This window comes from Prinia subflava, chromosome 7 (genome assembly GCF_021018805.1).
Source record: "Prinia subflava isolate CZ2003 ecotype Zambia chromosome 7, Cam_Psub_1.2, whole genome shotgun sequence".
Taxonomy (NCBI): domain Eukaryota; kingdom Metazoa; phylum Chordata; class Aves; order Passeriformes; family Cisticolidae; genus Prinia; species Prinia subflava.
The window spans coordinates 33038864-33065754 of NC_086253.1; the positions used below are offsets into that span (position 1 = coordinate 33038864).

Consider the following 26891-nt stretch of genomic DNA (forward strand, 5'->3'; position numbering starts at 1 on the left):
CTGCCAGCGGACCTTCAGTGGTTTGGGAAGGCTAGACCAAGGCAGACTTGGGTCTAGGAAAAAAAAAACATTGGAGAGTTAATTTAGTTTCCTCACCCCACCACCCAAAAAAAAAAAAAACAAAAAAAAAAAAAAAAACAAAAAAAAACCACCTTAAGTCAGTAAATAGAAATCCGCACCATCGTCCTGCCCAAGCTCTGCCACTGAGGCAGGGAGACTGGACAGACGTGCCATGCTGTGAAACCCAGCTCTCCCCTTCAGCACAGACATTACAGCACGTTCTTTACCAGTCTGAGTGCCACTAGAATTGACAATGGTGGATCTGGGCACAGCCACCTATTAAATCTCTACTCATAACACATTTGCAAAAGCAGAACTTCGACTGTCTCTTTCATGAGCTTGAAGTATCCTGAAGAGGGTGAGTGTCCAAGATGCACAGTTCTGTTCCTTCAGCATTACGGTATTTCCTTCTGTGTCATATACCTACATGTTTGTTATGGAAGTTCTTCATAATCACTGCCATCACTTAAAAAAATAATTGAAGGTCAGGTATTTAAAAAACAATAATAGCATGGTTTTAATAAACAGAGATAGGTAAGAAGAAGCTTAACAGTGTTCCTTGAGGGCATACATAGTTCTGAAATGAATTCACAAACATGATGAAATTACCTTCTGCTTCTTCTTTGGGAAAGCTAATATAAGTTATTTTCGTGGAATATGAACATATACAGTACAATTTTTAAAGATGCAGGAATCCAGGTAGACAGGCAGTGATCAATTCACTTTTCAGTGATTCACAGATTTATTTCACTAAGTGACAGTTTTCACTTTTCTCTTATATGGAAAGAAATACCCTTGTGTAATTACAAAATGCTGCATTGGGTTTCTCCCTGAACAGCTAGCCAAGCAAATTAGTTAACAAACAAATAAAATTCTTACACTTCTAACTATGCTTTGTTAGAGATGAAATACCTCTGCACAGATGCCAGAAATCCACAGTGATTGTTTATGCAACTTTAAAGACTCTTGAAAACACACATATCCAGAATTAGCTTAAGACTAAATATTTTGCGTTGCCCAAGAGGTTGTGTTTTGGGGTTTTATTTTTGTTTTCAAGATCTTCCCTCCCTACATTACCTCAGCAATTCAGAGGTTTCAAGCTGCACCCGAGGAATCTCATCTTTCTTGCCTAGCCACCTACACACGGATCTGCATCTGGCCAGCCAAAACTCTCTTCAAATTCCTGCTACTAATTAGTTCTTGAGCTTCAGGTCACATTTTGCACACCTCATTAGTGCCTGTAAAACTCTTCTGCTTTTGAATAACCGGTACTTGTACTGGTATAAACACAGGAGCAAGAATTCTCATCCATTTTGTATGGGGCAGCCCCAAGTGCCAGTTAAGGACAAGGCTTCCTGGCTACAGCTGTTCTGGAACATAACTTAGGAAAAATTCCTCTGTGCTTTGTGTCTCAGATCACACATCTTGCATAGGTATCAACAAAATTATAAATTGGAAAAATGGTTCTAATAAATGTGTAAGCAGTCAGATAAACCAAGATGTGCTGGTGAATCTCACACCCTTTTGCATCAAAAGCAGCCATGCAGCCCAGTTAATCTGCTGATGGGTACTGCTGCTTTCACAGACTTTCTTCACTCTGCCTGTTAAATCAAGTAATTAATTGATGCTTAAAAAAAAAAAAAAAAAAAAAGGTTTATTTTCCTGAAGATTTCTTTGGTTGTGTCATCTACACAAAATGAATCAGGATTAATTTTAGGAGTTTCTTTGTACTTAAAGTCACTTGGGACTGCTGAAAAACATCACATTGAGCATACAGTTTTAACCACACAAATCTGCAGGCATCACTCTCCTGTTTTGATTGTTGCCTCTGTCCCTGTTGCTATAGAAACAGATCACACTGCCAAAAATGGAAGGATGATAACCATCTGGAAAAACTGGGAACACAGCTAAAGATTATTTTGAAAGCACTCTCACACATTTAGCTATTCCCTTTTTGTAAGAGACACAGAAGCAATCAACGGAAATGGAAGCAATGCTTTACATTTCAGGAGAAACCTCTAACAGCATTTTCCCTCAATTATCCTTTCAAGTTTTCTAATATCTATATTGCCAAAACAAACCCCATTACAACAAACACTTTCTGATCCCTGGAAGTGGCGAAGTCCCTTTTACTCTAAATTGTATTCAGGGTTTCTGCTCCTTTTGCCTGTAGCCGTATTCTGCAGGCCATTCGGGGTTCTGCGTGTGCTTCCCCACAGGTCGGGCGGTAGCAGGGAGCTCGGCGGGCGCCCAGCCCGCAGCCCGTCCTGTCACTCACTGACGGTTCGGCACCGGACAACGGCCGGAGCTGGAGCAAAGCCAAAGCGGAAAATGCCGTCCGTACCTTCCCACTCTTCCTCCCGCCTTGCAAAAGGCCCAGCTATGGATTGCCGGGCGCCGGCCCAGGCCGGGCAGGGTTGCGGCGAGCTCCGGCACAGCCACAGGGGTCGATCCCGGGCCGGCGGCGCCGGGCGCTCGGCAGCAGCGAGGGCCGCGGCCGCGCTGCCCTGTGGCCGTGCCCGGCGGGGCCGGGCCGGGGCCCGCACAGCGCGGCAGGCCCGGGCCGAGCCGCCCTCGGGCGCGGGGCTGCCGGCGGAGCTGGGCCGGCGGTGCTGGATGGCGCTGCGCTGCGAGCGGCTGCCGCAGGAGCCCGCCGGGCCAGGTACCGCTCCCACAGCCCCCGCTGGGGTTAGGTGCGGGTTTAAGCTCTTCCACGGCGGCCTTAAGGCACCCAAGGGTCAGGCTGTGTTCACTGAATGTTTCCTTCGGGCTGTCTTCATTCATCTTTTCCGTTTTATAACAGAGCCTTCTCTTTGGTCTTAGTCTTTAGAAGGACATTTTAAAAAGGGGGCCGGCAGCTTCAGACCTTTACTATGTTTACGCAGGGTCCGTCCCTCAGGGTACAAACTCAAACGCGTGTGTGTTTTTAAGCAGAGAGCAGCTCCTGTGACTCACTGCTGGCAGAAACCGAGGAGTCGCTGGTGAGCAGAGACACAGGTGGAGATCCTCCAGCACCTTTTCTGGATGGACAGCAATACTATGAACAGGTTGTGCTTTCCCTCTTTTAAGTAAATATTATAAAGCAGACCATTTTCAACATCTTTTCAGTGAAAAAAGAGACACCTTATTAAAACCTCCAAGACGTGCCCTATGCCTGTTTTTATCCCATTAAATCACCAGGTGTTTCCCCTAAATAAGCTTTTCCTACACTTTCCCCGGACATCTAGAGAGGTCTTCCAGTTCCCTCACAGGTCTCCTAAGGACCAGATAAGTAAGCATCAGCCTATCATTATAGCTGACTTCCAAGCCAGGTTGGGTTTTTCTGCAGCCGACTGCCCAAATACAACACACTTCATTTTCAGTTAAAGTGAGAGTGAGCCCTGACCAAAACACAGCTTTCAATCTTTATTCCCCACCCAGGAACTGGAACTTGTTGAAATGTATTATCTTCAAGATCTCTGTCCCTGCCCACTTCAGCTAAAATTGGTCATCCAAATCTTTGAAAATAAAATGCTCAGGGAACAAGAGTAAGACCTGCTGGCAGGTGAACTTAAACCTCAGCTTCCTGTGAAAATTCGAACTTAGCTGAGGAAGACAGAAGAGAATGTAGTACAAACACTGAGCCAGGTATTTTCCAATGCGACATGCATGGATTCAGCAGTACAGTGTAAATCAGTCTCACGGTTTGCAGCAGGAACAGAAGTAACTCACTCAGGCTTTCTGCTTTCTGGGCCCTGTCCTAATTGTCTTCATTAATGAATTACCTTAGACTAACTCCATGGAGCTGAAGGAACAGACTCCTGTGTGTTTCTTGACAAGCTGGCTTGGATGTCTATGATAGATACTGCTGTACATTCTTAAATTTACTCTTTGAGCAGGTTTTAATTTTAGATTTTTTAATTTATGTCTGTAGTGCCTAAAAATGCACATGCTCATAGCACTATACTTTTAAATATTAGAAAAAACACCACTTCCTATCACAGTCCTATGTCTCCTTCACATAGCACTAAATTCTCAGGAAAGGTGAGAATAAATGTGGCTCCTGTACTACTTTTTCTGATATTCATGACTGCTAGTCGTAAAAAGAAACTGACTTTTTCCAGAGTTCTTTAAAAATATAAAGCCCCAAGACAATTAAGTAGTTTAAGATAATTGCTTGGACAGTATTAATAGGGGACACTTGGTCGTTGTGAGGACATTTGACTGACTATTGAACTGTTGTTCAGTTCTAAGCTTTTGCAGCCTTTTTTTAATCAAAACACACAGCAATTTTGAAGTAAAAATATAAAGAAGAACATTTTAATCTCACTGTTTTTACTTAGTGTTTTTACTTAGTGTTTATGTGTAGGACAGATAGGACACCAGGCTCAGTTAACTGTTGTATTACAGTTTAACTGTATTTTTTAAATATGGTTTCTTCTCAGCCAATGCAGAAGCAAGTACTCTCTGAGACTGATTCTTAGGAGTGAAAATATCTCTGTTGTTGCAGGTGATACCTTCATAAGAATGTGTTGCAGACATCTGGGTCCATTAAAGTCTTCAGACATCTGGTTTATTAGTCTTTGTGAAACCAACCCTTAGCAGAGGTGTAAAAGTAGATTGTTAAACTCTCGAGGTGTAAGAACAGCTGTCCCAGGTTGAAGGATGTCAGATAGATGGGGCAGGGACTCTGAATTAGACTTCTATCTCCTCAAACTAAAAAGATGGCAGTTTGTGGGAGGGGAGAAAGTTTGTCAGAATGGCTTTTGGGTACCCAGTTTTCTTGTGGTTGTCAACTTATTCTGTTTTCTATCAGTTCTGTGGTTGCAATTTTTTGTTCTTTGTTCATGAGAGAAATACTCCAGATTGAAAAATGTGAAGGTGTATATATCATAGAATTATTGTTTGTTTTCTCTTTCCCAGGGCTTGTACAAAGAAGCATTAAAGCAATTTCAAAAAATCAAGAATACAGATTTTCAAGCAATGTATCAGCTTGGTGTAATGTACTATGAAGGACTTGGCACTAAAAAAGACCCTGTGAGTAATTTAATTGCACACTCTTATTTTTCTCCTAATATTAGCTGATAATTACTAGAAGCTTCCTTTTATGCATAATTATTTAGCTTAAAATTAACAGCCTTTTCATTTAGAGTTAGTTTTATGAAGTGCAGATGTTTACAGAGCATCATTAAAGAGCAAGGGCTCTGGATTGAGGAAGTTCTCAAAAATGGGTATAATAAAATAGGAATAAAAAATACAGTAATTTCTATTTTAAAGTTAACTTTCAAGGGCTTGGTTGGACTTCATGTGGAAGCTATGTTAAAAATTGTTTTAAGTTTTTTACTTTTTAATAACCAATTTATGTAGATGAAAAAGTGAGTCAAAATGGAAATCAAACAATTACATTTCAAAGCATAAGATGTCTGGCACAAAGATTTTTAAAGGTACTTTCTATTCTTTTAGCACAGATGCCAGAGATGATTGTGCTTCTGCCAATGGTTGCCAGTAATATTTTTAAATTAGACACATGAAAAATTACATTGCAAGAATTTGAAGAATTCAAACTGAAGAATTATATTACAAAAAAGGAAGATAAAGGAATGATTTGCTACAATAAGGAGAGTTAATTTGTTGGTGAAGATGATCTTAAAAAGTGGCATGAGGAAAGAATATAAGCAGTAGGAATAAAAGGGTACATTGTAATACAGAAGGCCAAAAAAAATGAACCAGAGTATATTAACAACTGGGACTGCTGTCTGGTGCTTACAGCATTGTCACCAGAACTGAAAACAGAATTGGATTTTAGAGGTGGTTTATTTTTTCTGTATGCCTGCATAATTACCACATTTGTTTACTTGCAAATAAACATTCTAACAAAGTTTCTTTCTTTCTTGTATATTACAATATGAAAACTGAATAAAAGCAAAACCTTTTATAAAGGACCGTTTCTAGTGTATTCAAATAAGGTGTCCGTGCTAAATCCTAACAGTGTAAATCTTATTTTTAAAGTACTTCTGAGGCCCAGTTGCTCATATGCAATGTTCTTAATCTGCTTATTTAACACTATCAGTTTTTGTCCTTTATGAGTCTAAGGTTTTTTAAATGCAGGGACTTGAAAGTGTAGCATGTATCACTTTGCCTTCTTGTTAAGGTTGTTTTATGGTTTCAGATACATTATGCAATATTAAAATTTTTTAGAATTCTGAAATTGAAAATGTTACCAATGTAGGAAGTGACATTCATTTACCTAAGCACGATAATATTTTTGGTAAAAAAAATGTCAGTGAAGAAGAGTAATATATTATCAGATGAACATTTATGAGGAAATGTTTCACATGAAAAATATGCTGGGGTCAAAAACTGAGGGACTGTCAAGTAACCAAAGATCAGTTCTGCTTTGGTATGACATTGTTTTCCAAGCTGTCCTGCCAGTATGCATCAGCCTTTCTTCCAAGGGGAAAAAATTACCTATCCTGCAGAAGTTAGTGCATTCTCAGTCTCTTCAATACTCTTCACAGTCTGAACATAATAACTTAAATGGCTCAATTTTAGGAAAGGGGAGTGGAATACATGAATAAAATACTCAACTCTGATTCTCCAGAAGCAAGACACTTGAAGTTTGCAGCTGCATACAATCTTGGCAGGGCGTATTATGAAGGATGTGGTGTTAAACATTCAGCTGAAGAGGCTGAAAGGTAAGGGCAATCTGTGATTTTCCTGAAAAATCACAAGACTGTGTGTTTCTTAAACTTTGTTGTCCCTGTTTTCTTAGGTTGTGGCTTAATGCTGCAGATGCTGGAAATCCAAAAGCAAGTGTAAAGGCCCAGAGTACTTTAGGAATGTTTTATTCTATGCCAATTCAAGAAGATCTGAAGAAGGTAAAGTCCACTTGTACCTTTTGGAATAAAAATTAATCGTTACTAATTTTTAATTTCAGAAAAATAGTACAGTGGTACATTTGACTCTGAAAGTTGTATTTTGAGTAGTTAGACATTATCACCCATTAAAGCCTGTGTGACCAGATGGCCAGAATTCCTCATTTTGACTCACTTGACACTGCTAGCCAAGACTTTTTTTTAGTGAAGAGTATCAGAAAGAATGATAGAATGGATTAAAGTTTTGTCAGCTTTGGTAACCTTCATGATTCAAGCAGGTAACACTGACTGACAGCTCTGACAGCAAATAAAGCAGGTTTAAAAGCCTTACAAGGATTCTTCTTTCTTTTATATATAAGCGCTTCTTATAGGATGATTTGGTGTAAAAGCTCTTATGGAAACAGTATACAAGAAAATCAGCTAAGTAAATACATACTCCAACTTTGTGCCTCCTGTTTAGGCCTTTTTCTGGCATTCAGAAGCCTGTAACAATGGAAGTCTGGAGTCACAGGGAGCACTTGGTGTCATGTATCTCCATGGACAAGGTACACATAAAAACACTAAAGCTGCTTTGGAGCATTTGAGAAAAGCAGCAGAACTTGGAAACATCTATGCTCAAGGCCATCTTGTGGAATATTACTACACTAGAAAATTTTACTCAAAAGCTGCAGCACTAGCCAAAAGGTAATTTTTGTTTGATTTTTCATTAGGGTTCTTCATGCAAGACCACATAAAACAGATTTAAATTATTAATAAGATGATGATCTTGTCTTTCAAACTCAAGAAATGTTTGAGATAATGAGTTGCAAAATATCTTTAACAACAGAATAGCCAATGACAAAATTAATACTATAAGGTTCTCGATTACTCAGTATGACTGAACTTTTCTCTCTGAACCTATAAAGTGAAACAGCCTTGAACTAGAATGCAAAGCAGATGCCCACATGCAATCCTGCCTTCCTTGTCGATTATCTCCTCTAGGCTCCTGCCTTCACCATTCCCTTTAACCCCTACAGTCATAGTGTCAAAGAACCCCCAGGTTGGAAGGGATCTCAGTGATCATCTGGTCCAACCTTTCTTGGCAAAAGCACAACCTAGACACAATGGCCCAGCACCCTGTCCAGCTGAATCTTAAAAGTGTACATGGCCAGTGAATCCACCACTTCCCTTTACCTACTTTTCTGTCTTTAGTATGCTTCTCCCTTGATTTGGAGCAGGCTCAGAAACTTGGAGTTAAGCCAAGGGGGCCTCTTACTCCATCTACTTTCCTTCTCTTTAAAGGGGATGAACAAGCAGTTCATTGTGCTTCCAGGAGAGCATTCTTGAAAAATTCCCAGCACACGCTATCTCCTTTATTCTCCATGGAGGCTTCCAATGGAGACCCTCTCAACTGTGCTGTGAGCTGAAGTTTACTATTCTGAAATCTAAAACTTTTGTGTTAGTACTAACCCTCAGAGTGCTCAGCAGGATCCCAGATCCTCAATATTGTGATCACTACACCCAAGGCAATCACTCACTGAGATCCTACAAAGCAGGTTTTCTTGATTTGTGAGTAGCAAGTCAAGCAGTGCCTCATTTCTGATTGCCACATCTGACATTTGGTTGAGGCAGCAGTACTCCACTGCTCTGTTCCAGGAACTTCATGGATGTCCTGGGAGTTGCTGTATTCTTCTTGCATCTAATGCCTGGGTAGTTCAAGTCACCCATAAGATCCAGATTCTATTAACCAAAGCTTAAGTGACTTTAAGTGACCCTTAAGTGACCCAAGTTTTGTCTCGTTGTTCGTACCGTCTTGATTCAGAGGTCAGTAACAGATGCTTAGTGTAAGATCCCTCTTGAAAGGATCCCTCTGATCCTGGCCTAGAGGCATTCAATAAGATTTCCAGAATTGCCATAGCTAACTTCTCCACATTTAAGGTTCTCCTTAACTCAGAGCATGACTCCTCCTCTTTTTCTGTCTTTACAAAAGAGCCTATAGCCATCCATCACGATCCTTGTGTCATGTGAGTTGTTCCACCATGCTTCAGTTATTCCTATGATTTTGTAACTTTGAGTGGGTGCAGAGCTCGTTCCTCCTGTTTGGTCCCAGGCTGTGTGCACTGTACACATACACCTGAGGTGATTGTCTTCTGGTCTTCATCCTGGGAAACAGCTAAGGAACATTTGTTGCTGCTCTGGTTGGCCTGGCTTATCCCCCAGTTGGTTGGAATATGGCACCAGTGCAGCCACTTCAGGTCCACTTCTATATCTTGAACTAGTCAAGCAGGACAACAGCACTGTGGCACAATGTTCTGGGGCTGATAAACAGCACATTTCTGTGACAAACCTCCAGAGTTTACCAGTGTATTGTTAAAAGGTCAATCTGTCAATCAGATTTATTGATTTGCTGGAAATCAGATGCAGATAGATTGACTGCTTGCACAAGTTGCACATGATAACATCTGTGCTTTTTGGAGTATAGCTGCAGCTGCACAGCATTAAACATGTCACAATTTACCATCTTAGAGAAGCTGCATGGTTCTTCACTGTATGCCACTGCATAGCAGAAGCTCTGGTAATTCATAGTTCAGCTGTGGATGCTGTTTGCTCATGCTGAGGATGGTTTCTCTGTGAACTGCTGCTTTTCTTTCTTTTGCACCATCAGTAGAGTGATAGCTGTTCAGTCTGGTCTAGCCTGTCTCACTCGGAATGAATCCTCTCCAGTCAATACTGCGTGGTAGATTGTCCAGACAAATAAAGAGTGCACTTCATCAGCTGCAATTGTGACTGCAGAAATAGCAGTGAAATCCCACAGTACTGTCAGAGGTGACCATTTCTGAAATCAACCATACTTGAAACAGTTCCACTTAATCAGAACTGAAGTTTGCCTTGAGGCAAAAATCTCAGCAGTTCAGCCAGTGGTATCAAGCACCAATATCTTTTCTGCTAAAATTTGTCCTTACATATTCATAGCTACTACATTTGTTACATTATATACAAATATAAAACATTATGTGACTATGTACAGTATAACCTTCCCTAATATTTGAAGTCTACATTACCTACTGACATTTCACTTCAAATAATATAGTTATCCCACACAGTTGTACTTACCAATTGCTGTGGTATGTTCTTCAAGTCAGATGTGCTGAAATAGAATTTTTGCCTGATTTGACTGGATATCATTATTTGCATTAGCATTCTGTAGATTATCTTTTGGAAAGGAATGGAAAAATGTTATGTATCAGGAATAAAAAGAGGTAATACGTTAGTATTGTTTTATTTGAATGTTCTTGACAAATAAGAACAGTTGTGTGACTGTATTTGTTAATGGGACCAAATTATGTGGAAGAACATCATTCTCAACACATCCAAGTGACTGAGCAGGCACTGGCGTGCAGAGGGTCATTGAGAACAATCTTTCATAAACACTAATTTGTTAGGAAGTACCTATAAACTGAAATTACCTGCACTTTCCCTTCTTCTGCCAAGCCTGCGACTTTGACACAGCTAAAATGATGTGTAAAGAAGCATATGATTACTGTTTGTTACCTGGAAAGGATATGGGGCTTGGGGGTATCTGTTTTAAGACAACAGAAAAAAAATCAATTTCCACTTAGATACAGCATTTTCTAATACTATAGTGATTATACTAGATAATTATAGTTAAAACAACATTCACTTAGTCCCTCTGATCCTTAAAAGGGTTCTTAGTAAAAAACATGCTGAAATGAAGATGACAGCAAGCATGTAGAAGAAAGGAAATCCTTGAGCTGAGACAGTGATAAGTGGTTTTCCTAACAGTTTTTTAACCAGGGGCTCTCAATATGTCCAAGATTTTCAGATTACTATAATTTGCCAATATCCTTGTAAGAACTGGAAATTTTAGAATCATAGAATCACAGAATCACAGAATGGTTTTGGTTGACACTTTAAAGATCATCTAGTTCCAGCCCCTGTGCTGTGGGCAGGGACACCTTCCACTACATGAGGTTGCTCATGTAGTGAAATAAGATGAAATAAGAGCTACATGAAATAACAACTTTGCCTTTCTTCCACATATAATTTCCATAAAATAACATAATGGGACCAATTACAGTAAAATATGTTGCCTTTCATAACTAGTATAACTATAGTGAAAGTGACTTCAAAACTTGTATACTTGTTTGCTGTTTAATATCACAATATTGAAATAAGACTAACTTAAAATCAAGTACAAAATAGAAGAATCCTCATAAGATGCTGAATACATGTAAATTTCAGCTTATTTTGGAAAACAATGTAAACAGAAAGGAGGCACTGTCGAAGTTATATATGGTCAACTTTAATGATTGCTTGAACTAACATTATCTAACATAATGCTCCAAATTCCACAACAGGGCTACAGAAAATGATGACATCACCATGCTAGCCAAGACAACCGATTGTCATCCAACATATGTAGCCCAAGGGGCTGCTATTGCTGCTTTCTACTTGGCTAGGTGCCTCCAGCTTGGCCGAGGCACAGAGGAAGACCAGCATGCTTCCAACAAGTACTATTCTAAAGTAAGTTGATAAAGTCTTACAGAGTAGTTTATATCTCATGACATGGAATGATACCTTGGATCTGGGTCTAGTCTAAACTTGCTATTTCATTAAGGACTCCAACACTATGTTAAAAAAAAATCTTTGCAGGAAAATGTAGAGTAATAGAAGAGTACTGAGAACTACTAAAAATAGCCTTGAAAGGATGCTATCTGCCCACTTGCTTAAATTAAGCAAACAATATAACCAACAACAACAACATCTATGGTAATCACCACAGCAAAGAGCTTGGTAACCTGCAAGATAAATTAGCTAAACAATTTGAATAACTTTATCCCAAATTAATTTGCTTTCTGTCATTCTCTGACAACTGAAAAACCATAACTTTTCCATATACTTTAGATTCTGTAACAATTACAACCTTTATTAACAATACTTAAATTTGCCATAAGTAGTTCTCATGCTTATTTTTATATTTACATTTTCTGTGATTGATGAGGATCTACTGCTTTTTATCGTCAATATACACAGAGGAAAAATATCAGTTACATTTTTTCAAAGTTCTGAATTTGGAGTACGATTGATGAAAAATAAGCTTGAGGCAAAATACTAATAATGGCCTCTAGATGATTAATCTGTTGAGTAATATGAGTGATGCCTAAAGGCATCAAGGCAAGGTAATTCCACCAGCTGAAGGGAATGTAGCAAGTTGGCATCTGTGCTTCAGAGAATCTATGGTTTCTGTGCATGTAGTGACCATTTGTTTCTGTGAGTAGAATACTTTGGTGTCCATCTTGGTGCAATCTATATGAATGGAGAGTATGTAAATGCTAAATTACCAAACAATTTTTGTGGCTCTGTACTCAGAGAAGTCACTGATAGAAAAGGCTTTGCAGAGCAGGTGATCTGAATACAGACATTTTAAATATTTTGTTCTCCCACTGTGAAAAATGTTATAGAGGATAGGATTAGGAAAGGAACATATGCTGAGGTATTATGACAATTGTAGCCACTATTCCTAGTTAAGGCATTCAAGAGGTTCATCAGGATTAAATGGCTGCATGGCTTTGGAGGGGTGTAGCTGTTCCCAATGTCTTCTAGAGTGTCATAAAACTGCCACAGCTGAAAGAAGACTGTGACTGTCACTCGTTATTCACTTCCTCTGCACCTGAGACTGATCTAGGAATGTCACTAATGTCCCTCTACAAAGCCATAGTTCCTATGATGGGTGTCATGTGTGTCTAAATCAATAGCAGAAGAGAAGCAACATAAACAAGGAAGCTCCCTGAAACAGTAACTTCAGAAGAGTTGTGGGGGTGTCCAGGTTTTTTGGTACCTGTAAAATTGTTAGCTGTACAATTACACTTACTTAAAGTCATAGTTGTTTTAACTGACTGCTGAGCTCTGGTTTTGGCCTACCATTCTTAGACCAAGCCAGTTTTGTAAGAGATGAGAAAGAGAATACGAGCATCCCTAAGGGTTGTGAAATAGATGATGGATGTGAGTGAAACTCATCCAGTCTGTAAGCAGATTTATTTTTCTGGCTGTGGTGCTGCATATGCCATGCCAACACACAGAATTAAAAAAAATAAACCCAAGACTAACACTATAGTTCAGTATGCTACTTTTAAATAGTGGGGTTTTTTTATTCTGTAGCATCAGAAAAAGGATTCAAATCCAAATATGTTAACTCTTCAATACTTTATCAAGTTGACTGCCTCAGCTTTTGACACTTAGACTTACTAATGTTATATTGATAACATACAATTTTATTGTAGCTATAAACCAGAACTCTGATATTCTTTGTTTTTAAAGGCATGCCATCTGCATTCTGCTGTTGCTTCTCACCTTGAATTGGCAGCTAATCTTGGGAGAATTTAATGTTTCTTTTAACTGTGCCTGCTATATAAGTATATTTCCTACAATAAACCATCATTAATCTCCAGCAATTACAGACTGTTCATTACTTACTTCTTGCTTTTTAACTTTCTAAATTATTATTTAAACCAATTCACTGATTCATTTTATCTAAAATAGAGAAAGTTAAAAGCTCACACTTTCTTTAACTCAGATGAAGCTGACAGATTTTTTTAAAAATCATACTGAAGACTCAAAGGTTTATTAAGGACAATTCACTGGAACAGATGTATTTTCTTCATGTCATAATGCTACATAGCACATGAATCAAAACAAAACCAAATAAAGATGGTTGTTTCCTTTTTGCATATATAATATTTAAATGTTAATATCCTGAAAAGCTTGAACCCAAACTTGCCTCATTTTCACATAGAGCCCACTCACAGACCATGGCCATTTTTAAAGCTCAACTCATTAGTGGTGCTTATACTTTCTTCCACATACTTTCTAAAGCATCTAGATTTACTTAAGAGTCTTTATACCTTTTACTTTTGGATTGCACAGACTCTAAGTTGGAAACTGTCCAGCAGAACACCAAGCTTTACAATTCAAACCATACCAGCTTCTGAAAACTAATAGATGTGGGGAAAAAAAGCCCCAAATGTTAGTATGGAAATACTCACTACATGTCCTCAGGACAAGGCCTGTTTTTCTTCATCCTTCATATTGCATTCACACTGCCTCTGTATGAGAATTAAGTTGGAAATCTTTTTGCTAGGAGTATGTGTCTGAGCAATGTCAAGCTGGATCTTTTACCAAAAGATACTTTGATTAACCACTATGAAAACTTACTGCTTGCTGTGGTAAGCTTGCACATTTCTAAATGCCTGTTTACTTATGAAGCTTTACAAGTGCAGAATTTGCCTTGCTTCTTGGGACTGTGCCATGACTTGAAAACTTTTCTGAAACTGTTGGAAGAGAAGGCTAGATGTTACTAAAAATGTTGATTTAAATAGATCAGACTGTATGTACCTTACAATACAGCCAGTCATAACTGCAAGTAGTTTTCCTAAGAGCACAACTGTACTGAATTGAGAAGACAGTAATGAGTGTCAGCTAGGGATTTTTGATGATGTTTAATTATTTAGATGTGCATTAACATCATATTTACATGTTTTTACATAAATTTGAAAAAAACCCCAAAAAACCCCACTGAAGACAGTTTTCTTTCCTTATATAAAATAAGGGAAAGATATGAAGGCTATTTGAAATTGGGGCATTTGAATAAAACAGCCCTGAATAATATCAGGGAAGTTATCAGAATGGTTTAATTAAATGTCTACTTGATCATTCATAGAAGCAATTCATAAGCACTAATCTCTGAACTAACATTTAACACAGGCATTCTGTTAGGACATACCAGTTTACGATACATAATTTTGACACAGACTTCAAAGCAATGTAGATATTTCTTATGAAACTAGTGCTGTCAGACTCATTGATCTGTTGTCAGTACAGCCTCGTTATCCAGTGCTGCAATCCAGTTGTGATATTTATTGCTTACAAATGCTTCAAACTACAGGAAATCTTTGGTAAAACCAAAATTGATAAAATTTTCACAATAGCTTTACATGTAGTATTGCACAACAAAGCTTTTTCAATACACAAGAAAAAAAGGGAATGCTCAAATCCTCAGTGAGGAGATTAGAACTGTACAACATTCATTAGTTTACCACTATAAGCAAAATTTCTTTCCATAAATGTTTAAAATATCTTCTGGTTTCTTTCAGCATATATGAACATTTATTTTTCAATCTATATTTGAAACAGAGGAATAGTCAAATAGAACAATTTAAATAAAAATTGGCAGCTATACAGCATTTTTTTGTCTACCCTACGACAGCATCAGATCTTTTCAAGTCAGTTTACTTCACAAAAAACTCAAGAGGAAAGAAAAATGCTAAAAATAATCATAGTCCTCAGCCCTCTATGGAAAAGAGGAAAATAAGTTTCATGTCTATTCTTGAACATAGACATTTCTCTAGTGGTCCAATTGTGCAGATTCAAACCTAAGTGGCATTAAGCTGCTCTAAATGAGCTCTCAGCTCAGGACACAGTTCAGTTAGCAGCAGTTCCAGCAAAACCTGAAAAACAGAAAAGAGTTAAGATGATGCAGGTCCCAACCAAATGAGAACTTCTTCCTTTCTGTCTAGATAATCACAAATAACAGAAGTTGTAAGTTTGATTTCATTCATCATTCGTGCACTACTTTCATCCAGAAGTTAGCACATGCCCTACGGATAACATGGGAAATGTCTTAAGGCTGAAAGGAGGCCAGTGTTAAGGGCACTCCATTCAGATGGGGATATCCCACCCAGTATAAACTGGTGCTATTCTGTCAAAGACTCCACAGCATCATGAGCAAGCACCAGGGCATGCACCTTCCCTCTGGTGCTGGGGCAGGATTGTGTGACAGGCTGCTGTCTGGAATGTGCCAGAAGAGACTGACTGTGAAGCTATTTTATGTAGATCCAGCTGCATATTCCAACAAGTCCCAACAGTTGAGGAGTGGACCTTTTGGAGGGCTGTCATGTCCCAACAATGAGCCAGTCCTGGAGCTCTCCTTCTCTAGGATTCCCCAAGGTGTGTTTATTTTTCTAAGCTGTATGAAGAAATTAGTTTTCACCTTATGAAGTTAGGCACATTGGATGTGGTAGAGGATCTCTTTTAGACAAAAGCAATGCTGCTGTTAAACAGTCTTTTGTTATTCAAACTTAGTCAAGTGATCAAACCTAGAGCATCTGACTTACTTCAATAATAAATAAATCTCTGCAAAAACACACCTCCTAGGCTTTAATACTGAGGTAGTAGAGCTCAGTAACTAACAAGATTATGAAATTAAAAAGCTGCTTTTCTGGTTACTCACATAAAGTAGATGCTTATTAGCCTTCCTCTCTTGCAATGCATTGAACACTTTCACTACACCATGACGGGCATTTTGTTGTCCAACAAGATTCTGCAGAGTATCTGCAACAAAGATTACTTCAGTTTATATTGTTTCACTCATGCTAGGCAAAACCTCCAGCCAGAATCACAGAATTCTACTACCCAAATCACAATCATCAAGGTTGGAAGAAACCTTCAAGCTCATCTAGTTCAACCATAAAGAAGGGGAAACAAAGCCACTGCACTTCATTGACCCTTGGCTACAAGATACACACAGTCCCTACTCACCAACCTTTTAAAAACACAACTTGAAAAGATACCCTTATTCTCAAGTTACTCAATACATAATAGTGTGTGCATCTCGGAACATTTTAAGTGTTCTAACATGACACATCCAGTGCCTTTTCAGTAGTTCACCTCACTGAGTTGTCTCATCTCACACATCATTAAACCATTCACTTAGATACACCTTCAGCCACAGAGACACAATTTCTACAACATTTAAAACAGATTTAGCACTTGAATTGCCTCTCAATCTTCACAGAGAATACTTCCCACAAGAAGGCAGTTAAGAGAATTCTAAGTCAATTATTTACATTTTGGATTAAATTAGAGAATAAATAGTGATTCAGTGCTCCATCTTTAATCTAAGGTGCATTCAGCTATGTCCTGACATATGGCTCCAAGCTCAGAAAAAAACAGAAAATCAAACAACACCACAAACCAACTATGGAAGGCTATTTAGGTAAGTAGATGAATATATAACACAGGCAGTAAATGGAGGGTTGTTTACACATCAAATGACAAATATTTCTTGCAGTAAAAGTTGATGAAACTACCTAATGCATCGGGGTATATGAGATATCTAAGTGAAGCCACAAAATAGTTCGTTCTCTTCAGATGGAGCAGAGAAAAAGCATTCAAGCTATGTTTAAGTGCATTTCCAAGTGCTAAAGGTAATGATTTTGATTCTTTTCAATTAGGTGCCTTTAGGTTTACATGATCTCTGAGGAGTCAAAAATATGTAACTGGATTTCCCGTCCTGTGAGTGGGACAGGATGGAGCACCTCAGAATGGTGCCCCAGAAACACGCTGCCTGAAAAGGCAGCTGCCCAGGCTTGGGAGATAAGGGTAGGCAAAGGAAAGCAGTGAAGAAACCAGTCCATCTAGGATCTTCTCCTGCCCAGACTGCAGGTCAGCTCTAACATTCAGCACCCCGAGACCTCTTATCAGAAGAAGACAACACTGACAGCACAGGTAGATCCCTCTCTCCAACTTGAAATATATGAGGAAAAAGTAATTGGGGTGGTGCCACTCTCCCTATTTGGCAAGTAATTCCAAGTAGCAGAGCCACATATTTTTTCACAGAGAACCAGCAGGGAGAGAATCAACTGACGTTCCTTGATGAACATTATGCATGGAAATACGGCAATTTTGATTTTGCATCCACCAATAATATCTGAATCCATGCCTTGTATGAGCGAGGCAGGGGAGGCAAAGACTAAGACCAAACCCATCCTTTTTTATGCAAATAACCATAATTTAGAACTCTACAGGAAAATAATTTGATTAACCCATTTCCTTGCTAGTTATTAAATTGGTGATTAAGCAGAATCAAAACGATCTCACCTGGAATGTTTTCAAGTAGTTTTTGCTGTGCTCTCTGTTTTGTCTCCTGCTTTTGTTCATCGCTCTTGGCTCTCGGTGGTGGAGCTAACTTTCCGTTTGGCCAAAAGGCATCTCGAAACACACCAATGTAGTAAACAAGCATTGGCTCACTGAACATCCAGTGTACAGTGTCACGGATTTGCCTGTAAAGAAGTGTAGAAGGGAGCCCATCAGAGCTAGTCTTTCGTGTTTTGTCAAGATTTATTTTTTTTACTCCTCAAAGTAGTGGAAGAGATGTTCTTTTACATGTAATTTTTCCAATATACCTGAATTGATTTCATTGGCATCACAGCAGGTCATATTCAGCTCTGGGTGCTCTAGGATCTAGGTCACTCCAGATACCTGACTTAGATCTGGAGAAGGCTGCTTTTCAATGTAATCCACAAACACACGTTACAAATTACAAGTACTACACTGAAATACACAGCAAAACTACATTTCAAGGATGGGCACTACAAAGGTTCCACCAGGAAACGTCAAAAAAATCCAGTAACTAATTGTAGCAAACTCCAAACTAGTTGCCTGCAGAAATGTGCCTGCTAGAATAAAAATAGACAGTTTTGATAGAACCACAGTAAGTTCCTTCACACATAGCAAGGCACATTACTGAAGAGATGACAAATGGAGATAGCAGCCTCTCCTCCTGCGGCTGCACCACTCGCTATAGCCTTCAGCACCAGGAGTCTAAGGTAGAGAGCAGGCTCCAGTCAGCACTGCTGCCATACAGCCAAATCCCTTAAAATCAATAAATATAAAGTCAACCTACATGTAAAAAACTACACAGGAACTTTGCATGCAAGCTATGCTCACACATTCTCTTCCTCTCTGTCCTCCATCAGGCATTTTCCAGTTATCAGCAGGGTATGAACAAATGAACCAATCAATTTAAAACTCAATGAGTGGATACTCTCTGAGACCAGTCCAGTTCACTGCTACATAATATACTTAAGAGGCTTTAAAAGCCACATGCTGGCATATGAAATTTAGTCACTGACTGGTTGAAAAACAGCCTGCTATGCTGGTAGAATACTTCTGAAATTTGTTTCTGACCAGGGATACAGCTTTCCACATGAAGGTGTTTACATGAGGCATGCTCATAGCCTCAGGCAGACCTCACCTGGCAACATAAAGACAATTCACATATCTGTGTCTTCTCTAATAAACATAACATAGTTGTAAATTGAGCTGTAGAAAAAAAATGCAGCTTATCATATCCAACAGGATGTCCAGATTATTTTTAACAGTTCTGCTGTCAGCCTTTTTTTCATAGAATGATGTTCAGTTAAAGCAACAGCTACTTACTTGTTGATGGTTCTTCCAAAAGTGACTTGTACTAGTGCAATTAATGTTTTCCTGACCCACTTGAACACTAGAACAATGAAAAATGATAAAAAACAATGACCAAGAAGTTAATAACATTACAGAACCCATGATCACATGCAAAATCTCACCCCTACCTCCCACCAAACTGAACCCAAACAACCCTACAGTAAACACACTGTTATAACCCTAAGTTCCCATTAATTGTACAGAGGTTTCATTTTTCTTGATTACATTCCTTGTACTGTTTGCTGTATGGTTTTTAAGTCTTGCAGATTATAGAAGCATACATATAACATGCATTCTAGGTTATACTATAATTTTTATATGTAAGAATATTTCAAGTTTATTGAGCAATACAGCTACTCAAAACCCTTTTTCTACTACAAAAAAACCCAAATGTCCCCAAACTTCCCACCCTTTTCATATCTATTAGTATAAAGTACACACAAGCAGCACCATTAAAATTCTGAAAACATTTTCACTCAAACCAAGCAGTCAGCTTTTCATTACAAATAAAGGAAACACAAGTGAGTGCTTCCTAGCAAGTACTGGTAAATCTCTCTTTCATACTGTTCACCATCACAATAAAGTCTATATTTGGAAAGTACATCTGCCATTTTTGGAAGGTGCCACATTTTGCAATAGTTACCCTGTAAATCATTCCCTGTAAATCATTTTATAGAGCATCGTGTGTGTCTGCACATTCAAAAAGAACCAAAAATAGTTTTCTTTATTACCATCATTTGGATATGTGAAGGGGAGGAAAAATCCAAAATTTAAATATACCACAGTCCTAGCATCATTTTTATCATAGAAATTGCAGAACTAAAATACATGTGTAATTCACTTAAAATGGATATCAAAATTGTATTTCTTTGTCAGAGACATATTCTGTAATAAAGCCGTCTTTCCTTCCTCAAGAATTCCTATAATCCAACAGTCTATTTACAAAAAGCATAGTACTGTCCTTTTTTCATTTTTTTCTAATTTTTTCAGGAAAAAATTTAAAATGTTAAGTGCAAATGCTCTCTCCTACCAGTTACATTTTTATTGCAATTTTATGCTTTAATTTCACTTTTGAATGAAAGCTCCAAAGTTATGAGCTGCTGAAGAACAGCTTGGTTCCAAACTGGCCCTGTAGATTGCAAGAATGTTTCCACTTACTGAAACAGCAAAAAAATCTGAATTAGAAGTGCCCTACAGAGCCAAGAGATTGCATTAGCAATTGAGCAGGTTTACATCTTACTTCCTCGCAGTTCAAAAATCTCTCCAATCAGCATGAAACACGGTTCAGCAAGAGAGTCCTTCTTCCCATCCACCTCTTCTCCGTAGTCTGATAGGTCACTGTCCTCTTCTGTTTCTTCCTAGGAAGAGAAGGACAACATGGGTTTGTGCTGCAGTTCCCCAGCCTTCTTCCAGAATGGATTTAATTACTGCCATGCTCTGGGGAAGGAGCACAGCCAGTCCTCTCAAAAAACAGCATTAGAGCCAAAAACTGCTGCTGGCAGGGTCTGTCAAACAGGAACCTCACTAGGGAGTTTGAAAACTTCCCATTGGACTGAAGTTATGAGGACACTGCACTGCTGGAATCATCGTCACTGCTGTATCTTCTGCTTGCAGCCTTGCCCCAGTAAGCACCTCAGTGCTGCCCTGATTTTCAGAATCTACTGCCTGTATTGCCCTACCAACACCAGCTGGATAAAAGAAAGCAGGTGATGTAGGAGTCGTGTACTGCTAAGAAACAGGTGAGAGCCGTAAGCAGGAGATGGCACTCAACAGTGTTTGTGATTGCCAAGCTTCCTCTGATACAACACCCATGAAAAACATTCAGCATGGGGAGCTAGCCAGCTGGAGCAAACAGCTGGGAAGAAAAGGGGCAAATCTGGTTATTGCACAGGGAGAGGCAGGTAGCTGGCTCCCCAGGAGAACAGTGCCTTCACAGCCAAAGCCACACAGTGGGATCAGGCACTAACCGGCTGTCCTTGAAGTCAGCTGGGAACCAAATCAAGCAGTGGAAAGGGAAACTGGCCACTACAGAGACAAGCACCATTAATGAAAACAAATCCCAGGCAGGAACACAATATTGTGATACTTAGTGACCTGAGCCTGAGGATACCCAAGCTCAGGGTACCAAAGGGAGAAGAGTTATTCAGATAGACTCCCAGAAGATGACTGGGTTGAACCACCCCAATTCTATTCAAGAGGGAAGGGCAGACAGCAGGTTGTTTCTCACTGTCATGTAGATTGCCTCAGGATCAGGACTACAACACCTATCATTATTCATGGCAGGAAACACATCCCTTTGCTTTCCTGCATCTTCCCCTGCCTGCCTATGCTTCGAGCAAAGCTAAAGAGGCAGACCTGACCTCCACTGAGGCTGGTGCAATGCCCCAGTCTCTGGATCAGGAACGGTCAGAATGATGTACAAATTTTCTTCTTAAGCCTGGTTTTCAGAGATATCAATCATCTCTTCCTTTCATCTTCATCATTAGATCATCTAATATTGGTTTATTTTTCTGCTATTCACTGAATCTCCTGTCATTTAGAAAATGTAACACGAACTGTAAATTCTTACACTACAGTGCGTTTTCTATCCAGTAAATTTATAAACGTAAAAGCTGTTCTTTCAAGATGATATCAACTGCATTTTTGCTCTGATTCAATTTTGGTCCAGAGAGCTAAGAAATACGTTCTAAAGCTAACCCTGTCCAAGGAGTTGTATACGTAGAGAAATTGCTGCAGTATCTAATCCTGAAAACGGCACTCAAGAGGTAATATTATTGCTCTGACATATATTTGAAAAGTATGAAATGAGATGTAAAGGCAAAGAGAGGTGAATGAGAGCATTCTCTACTACAAAGGCCAAAATACAAACGAAACCAGGAATTCTCAATTACAAAAAGAACACAATTATACCCACTTTACGTGTGGTTTAACACAACTAACTTCATTTATGACTTTGTACTAGATGATTTAGCCCCAGTTTAAGTGCTTTAGGAAAGCATCCCAGGATGCTATCAAGGGGGCAAGAGTGAGCTGATCCAAAGTGGTTACTGAAAGACATGGGAGTCCAGGAAACAGCAGTGCTAATCCCAGACCGCCTCACAATCCATCTCTCTCCACTTTATTTTATTATTTTCACTTTAGGACAGTTGTTTGACATACTCATTCAGAGGGTCTAACAGTACCCACCATCTTTATTCTGTTACCTTCTCTTATGTGTAAGCTTAAGGAAAAGAAGGGAGAAGAGAGGGGAGAGAAATGTGAAGCAGGATGGTCATTGTCTGCATTTGCGCAGTGCCTGGCATAATACACTCTAGCCAAAATTAAGCTCCTGGTTCCACAAGTAATAAGTAGTATTAAATTTAAGCTCAATAAGACATTATGTTCCAACTCCTCTGTTGCCACACTCTCTGGGCATTTTTTTCTCTTTTTTTCAGTAACAGTTGCATAATTCCTGCTTTGTTTATTTGTTCTTTCTCCTCTTACACAGTAGTATTAAAAATTCTCTTTCCTTCTCCTGCATTTCCTAACTATTTCCTCCTACACACTCCCATAATACAATATCTATGCAGGCTGGCTTTGTCCTGAGGAGGATTTCAATTAAATAACAAAATACAAATAGCTTCACACTTCAATGTTTTTATGCTACTTCTACCTAGCAGTCATTTTAGTGAAAGCACTTTGGATTTTAGAACTCCAGTACTTCTGTCAAAGTGTAAAACTAGTTTCTTAAATTTTCTTTATATTTATTACTCTGAAATGAGGCACATACATTCAGCATCTAGATGCAAACACAGTATAATTTTGAAAGCTATATATTTCCACATATAGGATTTTCTTTTTTCTGAGATGCAAGACTACCTTTCTCCCTATTAAAAGGCTAGAATGGTACATGCTCCCCAAACTCAAACTGTCCTGCATAAGACCCATCCACTCCAGACAGCTACAGCACTTAAGAAATAAACTATTTCATATGCATTTTGTATAACATAGAAGTAAAAGGGGGAATAGATACAGCTCCTTGAATATTGCATTATCTGAATATGAACAACACAGAATAGAGTGCCATGGAATTCTGGTCAATTCAGTCAATGAGCTATTTTAGTCACTAATCTATTATTCATTGCATTTTGATAAACAATAGGATTTTATAGCTTAATAACAAATTCTCCACCTGGTTTTCCCACATAGGCTCCTGCCTGAATTTGCAGATTCCCTCAGTCTGCCTGTACTATTTGCTAACAGCTTTTTGTCAAAACTAGCTCTGCTTCAGAAGTTGTCCTGAAATTATTAAGGATACATAGCTGTTCTTGCCAAGACAATGTTCCCAAGTGAGAATTATTTTTACCTGTCAAACCTTCTCTGAAATATCCATGTCCAGAATTCAAAAAGTAGAAAATTATGCTATAGAAAAATAAACAATCCCACATGAACTGCAATTTCTTTATTTGCAATAGCTTACTCATTTGCCTATATGCATGTACCAAAAGGCAGGAAACCTATTTTATTACTAAATGCCTTTTAAATTCATAGGCAGCTCTTACTTCTGACTTTTTGTTCACTTACAGTAAATTACAAATGACCTTTGGAAATATTGCCTGCCATTCGAATATTAATTACTCTCCCTGCTTACTTAGGGTAAGTAATTAAATTTGGGAAGATTACTTTTCTACCACTTACCTCCTGATGAGAAAACAAATCACCAGGAAGTCGTTCTAGGAATGAGGAGAGTGAAAACGATGACTTCTTTCCTTGCACATCAATAACTTTGAGGTGCTCTGGGGAGGGGCTCAAGAAGGCGTAAAGTGCTTCACTCTGGCAGAGTCTTTCATCAGAGAGCAATTTCTATGAAATAAAAATAATGACATGTCACAACACAGCAACACACCAATTAAATATTTCTTGTTAAGGAATAAGATGTGTTGAGGCATCCAGTAAAACTGATTAAGACATCTCAGAAGTAGTGAGAGAAAAAAATCCCTATCTCACAAAGATACTTTAAGAAGCTATTTCTAGAGTACTAGAACTAGTAAGAATAAAGCTTTTAATCTTACAACTTTCTTGTTTTATAACAATTCTCATTTGTAAATAATTTGTTGTGAAGAGTTTTAGCTGAAAGTGGCAATTAAAGGATTCATTATTTATGATTCCTTAATTAATCAAAGTTTAAATTAACTTACCACTAGAGGAATGGTTACTATCAGTCAAATTCATCTCAACTTCGGGCATTTTGGACAAGTTTGATATTTATAGTGTTAAACATTTGACCTATTTGTTCTAGGCTTGCTCTTTAGGCAATAGAGAGGCACCAGCCTCTCACTTCTCCTGTTTAGATATCTCCTGTTTATTTTCTTACCTGCAAGAAGTTATTAAGCTGGTTCTTGGATTTCTCCATGAATTTCTGGTCTATGGATTTGAAGGGCAGCTTGCTGAGAGAAGGCAACTGAACTTTCTTTAATGACGGAAAACACTGTGTGGGAGAAAGGAGAGCTCAATTAAGATGTATGCAGAGAAAAAGACAGGTGGTTCAGAATGGAAATGAAGAGACTCCTTTTTCTCTCATCTCCCCTTCCACACCCCTCTCAAGAAAACAACTTCCCCTTCCCACTATGGGCTGACACATCTAAACCCTTTCCCTTCACAGCACCATTATCTATTCCTTATCAGACAGAAAGGTTAAAGCACTGTGAAAAAAATCCCAACCTTCTCTCTCCCCAAAAGCTGTCATTTCTAATACTTCCCTAGAAGCCAGACATAAAACCTGATGCTTATAGCAGGCTCTTGTGTGACAGTGCAGACCATATACCATTTTGAAATTGAAGTAAAACATTATTAAGGGGAAAAAATAATTATAAAAAAGTTTTATAAGCATCTGTCAGAGACCAGAAATATGCAGATAGAAATCTAGCTCTAAGGGGCTAAAAGCCAAAAGGTTGGCATTAAAACTGGCAGCATTAAATTTTTATCATTCTGACGAATTTTGGCAGTTTGTATTTTTTCCCTCCCACAGGAAGGATTCGTACCTCGCTGAGTTTGCGGTGCAGGTTCTGAAACTCATTGAGCTTCCTGGGAACACTCCAGTTCTTGGTTTCAGCTCCACCAACTTCTTGTAAACTCACCATGACAGAGTAACAGGGCACTTGTTCTCCATTCTCTTCTAAAACCTTGTGGGGGAAGAAAAACCAGATAAGGTAATCTCTGTTGAAAGTAAACAGTGGAACATCTGAGCTGCCAGATGACTGGCTTACAAACTCAGTCATCAGTGCCACACTTCTCTTGAGATTTGAAAGCTACATATGGAGCAATTCCCTTAATGAACTAACCTTCACCCCAAATGCTGTGCCAGTCCTGAATCAGTCCTCCAGCTAACCACTATTACACCTTACATATAGTTTTGCAATGCTGTCCACCAGCAGTCAAGTCTCTCTGACATCTTCAAACAGCGAAGTGTGCTTTTTAAGGTACCTACCACGTAGCTTTGTGATTGCTCATCAATACTCCATCTCTCCTATCTGCATTTACCTGAGTGTTTTCCCTTTGTTTCCACCCTCCCTTCCCCATGCTTCTGCTGAGGCTCACCCACACACCAGGCACAGCAGCTCTTGCAGCCGGGTCCTGCAACAGCCTGTGCTGTTCAGGAGCGATTTCTCTGCTCATTTGAGCTGTTCTCCTTGCACAGTTTGTGGTATCCATGCACTGTTTCTGAGGGACTCACAACTTTACAAAAATACTCATGAAGCCAACTACAATGCTCAGCCAGAGGAAGGAGAAGCAATTAACCACATTGTGCACGTGGGAAAACTACAGCAAAGTTAAACAATTTTTCTTGAGACAATGGCAGCAGCGTGACCACACTGTTTCTTAATTTGATGAGATTTGACATAAGAATTTCATCTTTATGTCCTATTGGTAGCAAATTTTTGTTTGCTTATTTTGAGGAGATACCCAAATTGATTGTGAAAGACAAATAAGGGAAATGCATAAAATACTTCACTCTAGAATGCTTGTCTTTATATACATGCAAATAATGAAAGGTAACTATAAAACACCACTCCCAGTCTTTTTGCGCAAAGTTGTAACTTTAAAGCTTTTTTAAAAAGAATATTTAACTAATCTAATTAGGATTAGGATAAGAATAAACTTTAAAATTCATATAATTATGACACCTTTTCTAAGAAGCCTGTAGAGATCTGACAACACAATGCTATTGATAACTAATTTGACAAGCAACTACATCACCATTGTAAAAGCCATGTGGCTGAAATGTACCTTCATATTTTCAAGCTATTCAGAGCTGTACACTGATAACCTTCCCTGTGATGCATTCCTCATAAAGCTGCACAAAGACCACTGGGAAGCGAAGCTTGAGGCCCAGAGTTCACAAATCTCTGTCAAAAAGCTGCAGCAGCACTCAGACAGAATACAAAGCACCAGCCTGAATGCCTGCAAACATGCCTGGTTGTCAGCACAGCTATTTGGAGAAGTGCCTATCTCCTGCCAGACTGCTGCAGAAATAGATGCTTGAACAGCCTCCAAGATGCAGGTCAGAGAGACACGCTGCAGAACAACTGGGATTGTCTGGGACAGTCCCAGCCCTGTCTACCCTGAGCTAGATTGAATCTGTGTTTGTAGGTGACTCACAAACACCTCCTGGCTGTCATTTTTCCATACTGGGAG

At 38.9% G+C, this 26891-nt stretch overlaps 2 protein-coding genes across 3 annotated transcripts in view; one reads left to right on the forward strand and one right to left on the reverse strand.

Moving 5' to 3' along the window:
* The first annotated feature begins 46 nt into the window (after positions 1-46).
* LRP2BP (LRP2 binding protein) lies at positions 47-13362 on the forward strand. Of its 2 annotated transcripts, none has more exons than XM_063402123.1 (8): positions 47-2722; positions 2992-3107; positions 4963-5076; positions 6592-6734; positions 6812-6917; positions 7375-7598; positions 11273-11438; positions 13233-13362. In XM_063402123.1, exons 1-8 carry the CDS (start codon positions 2392-2394, stop codon positions 13296-13298), a joined length of 1266 nt encoding a protein of 421 aa, XP_063258193.1. In that variant the 5' UTR covers positions 47-2391; the 3' UTR covers positions 13299-13362. The 2 variants fall into 2 exon arrangements, with proteins under 2 accessions (XP_063258193.1, XP_063258194.1); XM_063402124.1 differs by having other exon boundaries at positions 2995-3107.
* A 1446-nt stretch (positions 13363-14808) lies between these two features.
* The window catches only part of SNX25 (sorting nexin 25), a 100942-nt gene continuing 88859 nt past the window's right edge, over positions 14809-26891 (reverse strand). Inside the window, exons 12-19 of the mRNA XM_063402109.1 lie at positions 25238-25378; positions 24571-24684; positions 23895-24059; positions 20458-20575; positions 19191-19257; positions 17850-18031; positions 16201-16301; positions 14809-15418 (exon numbers count right to left, since the gene is read on the reverse strand). Coding sequence (XP_063258179.1) covers positions 15344-15418; positions 16201-16301; positions 17850-18031; positions 19191-19257; positions 20458-20575; positions 23895-24059; positions 24571-24684; positions 25238-25378 — 963 coding nt within the window. The 3' untranslated portion in view covers positions 14809-15343. The remainder of the gene's footprint in view (positions 15419-16200; positions 16302-17849; positions 18032-19190; positions 19258-20457; positions 20576-23894; positions 24060-24570; positions 24685-25237; positions 25379-26891) is intronic.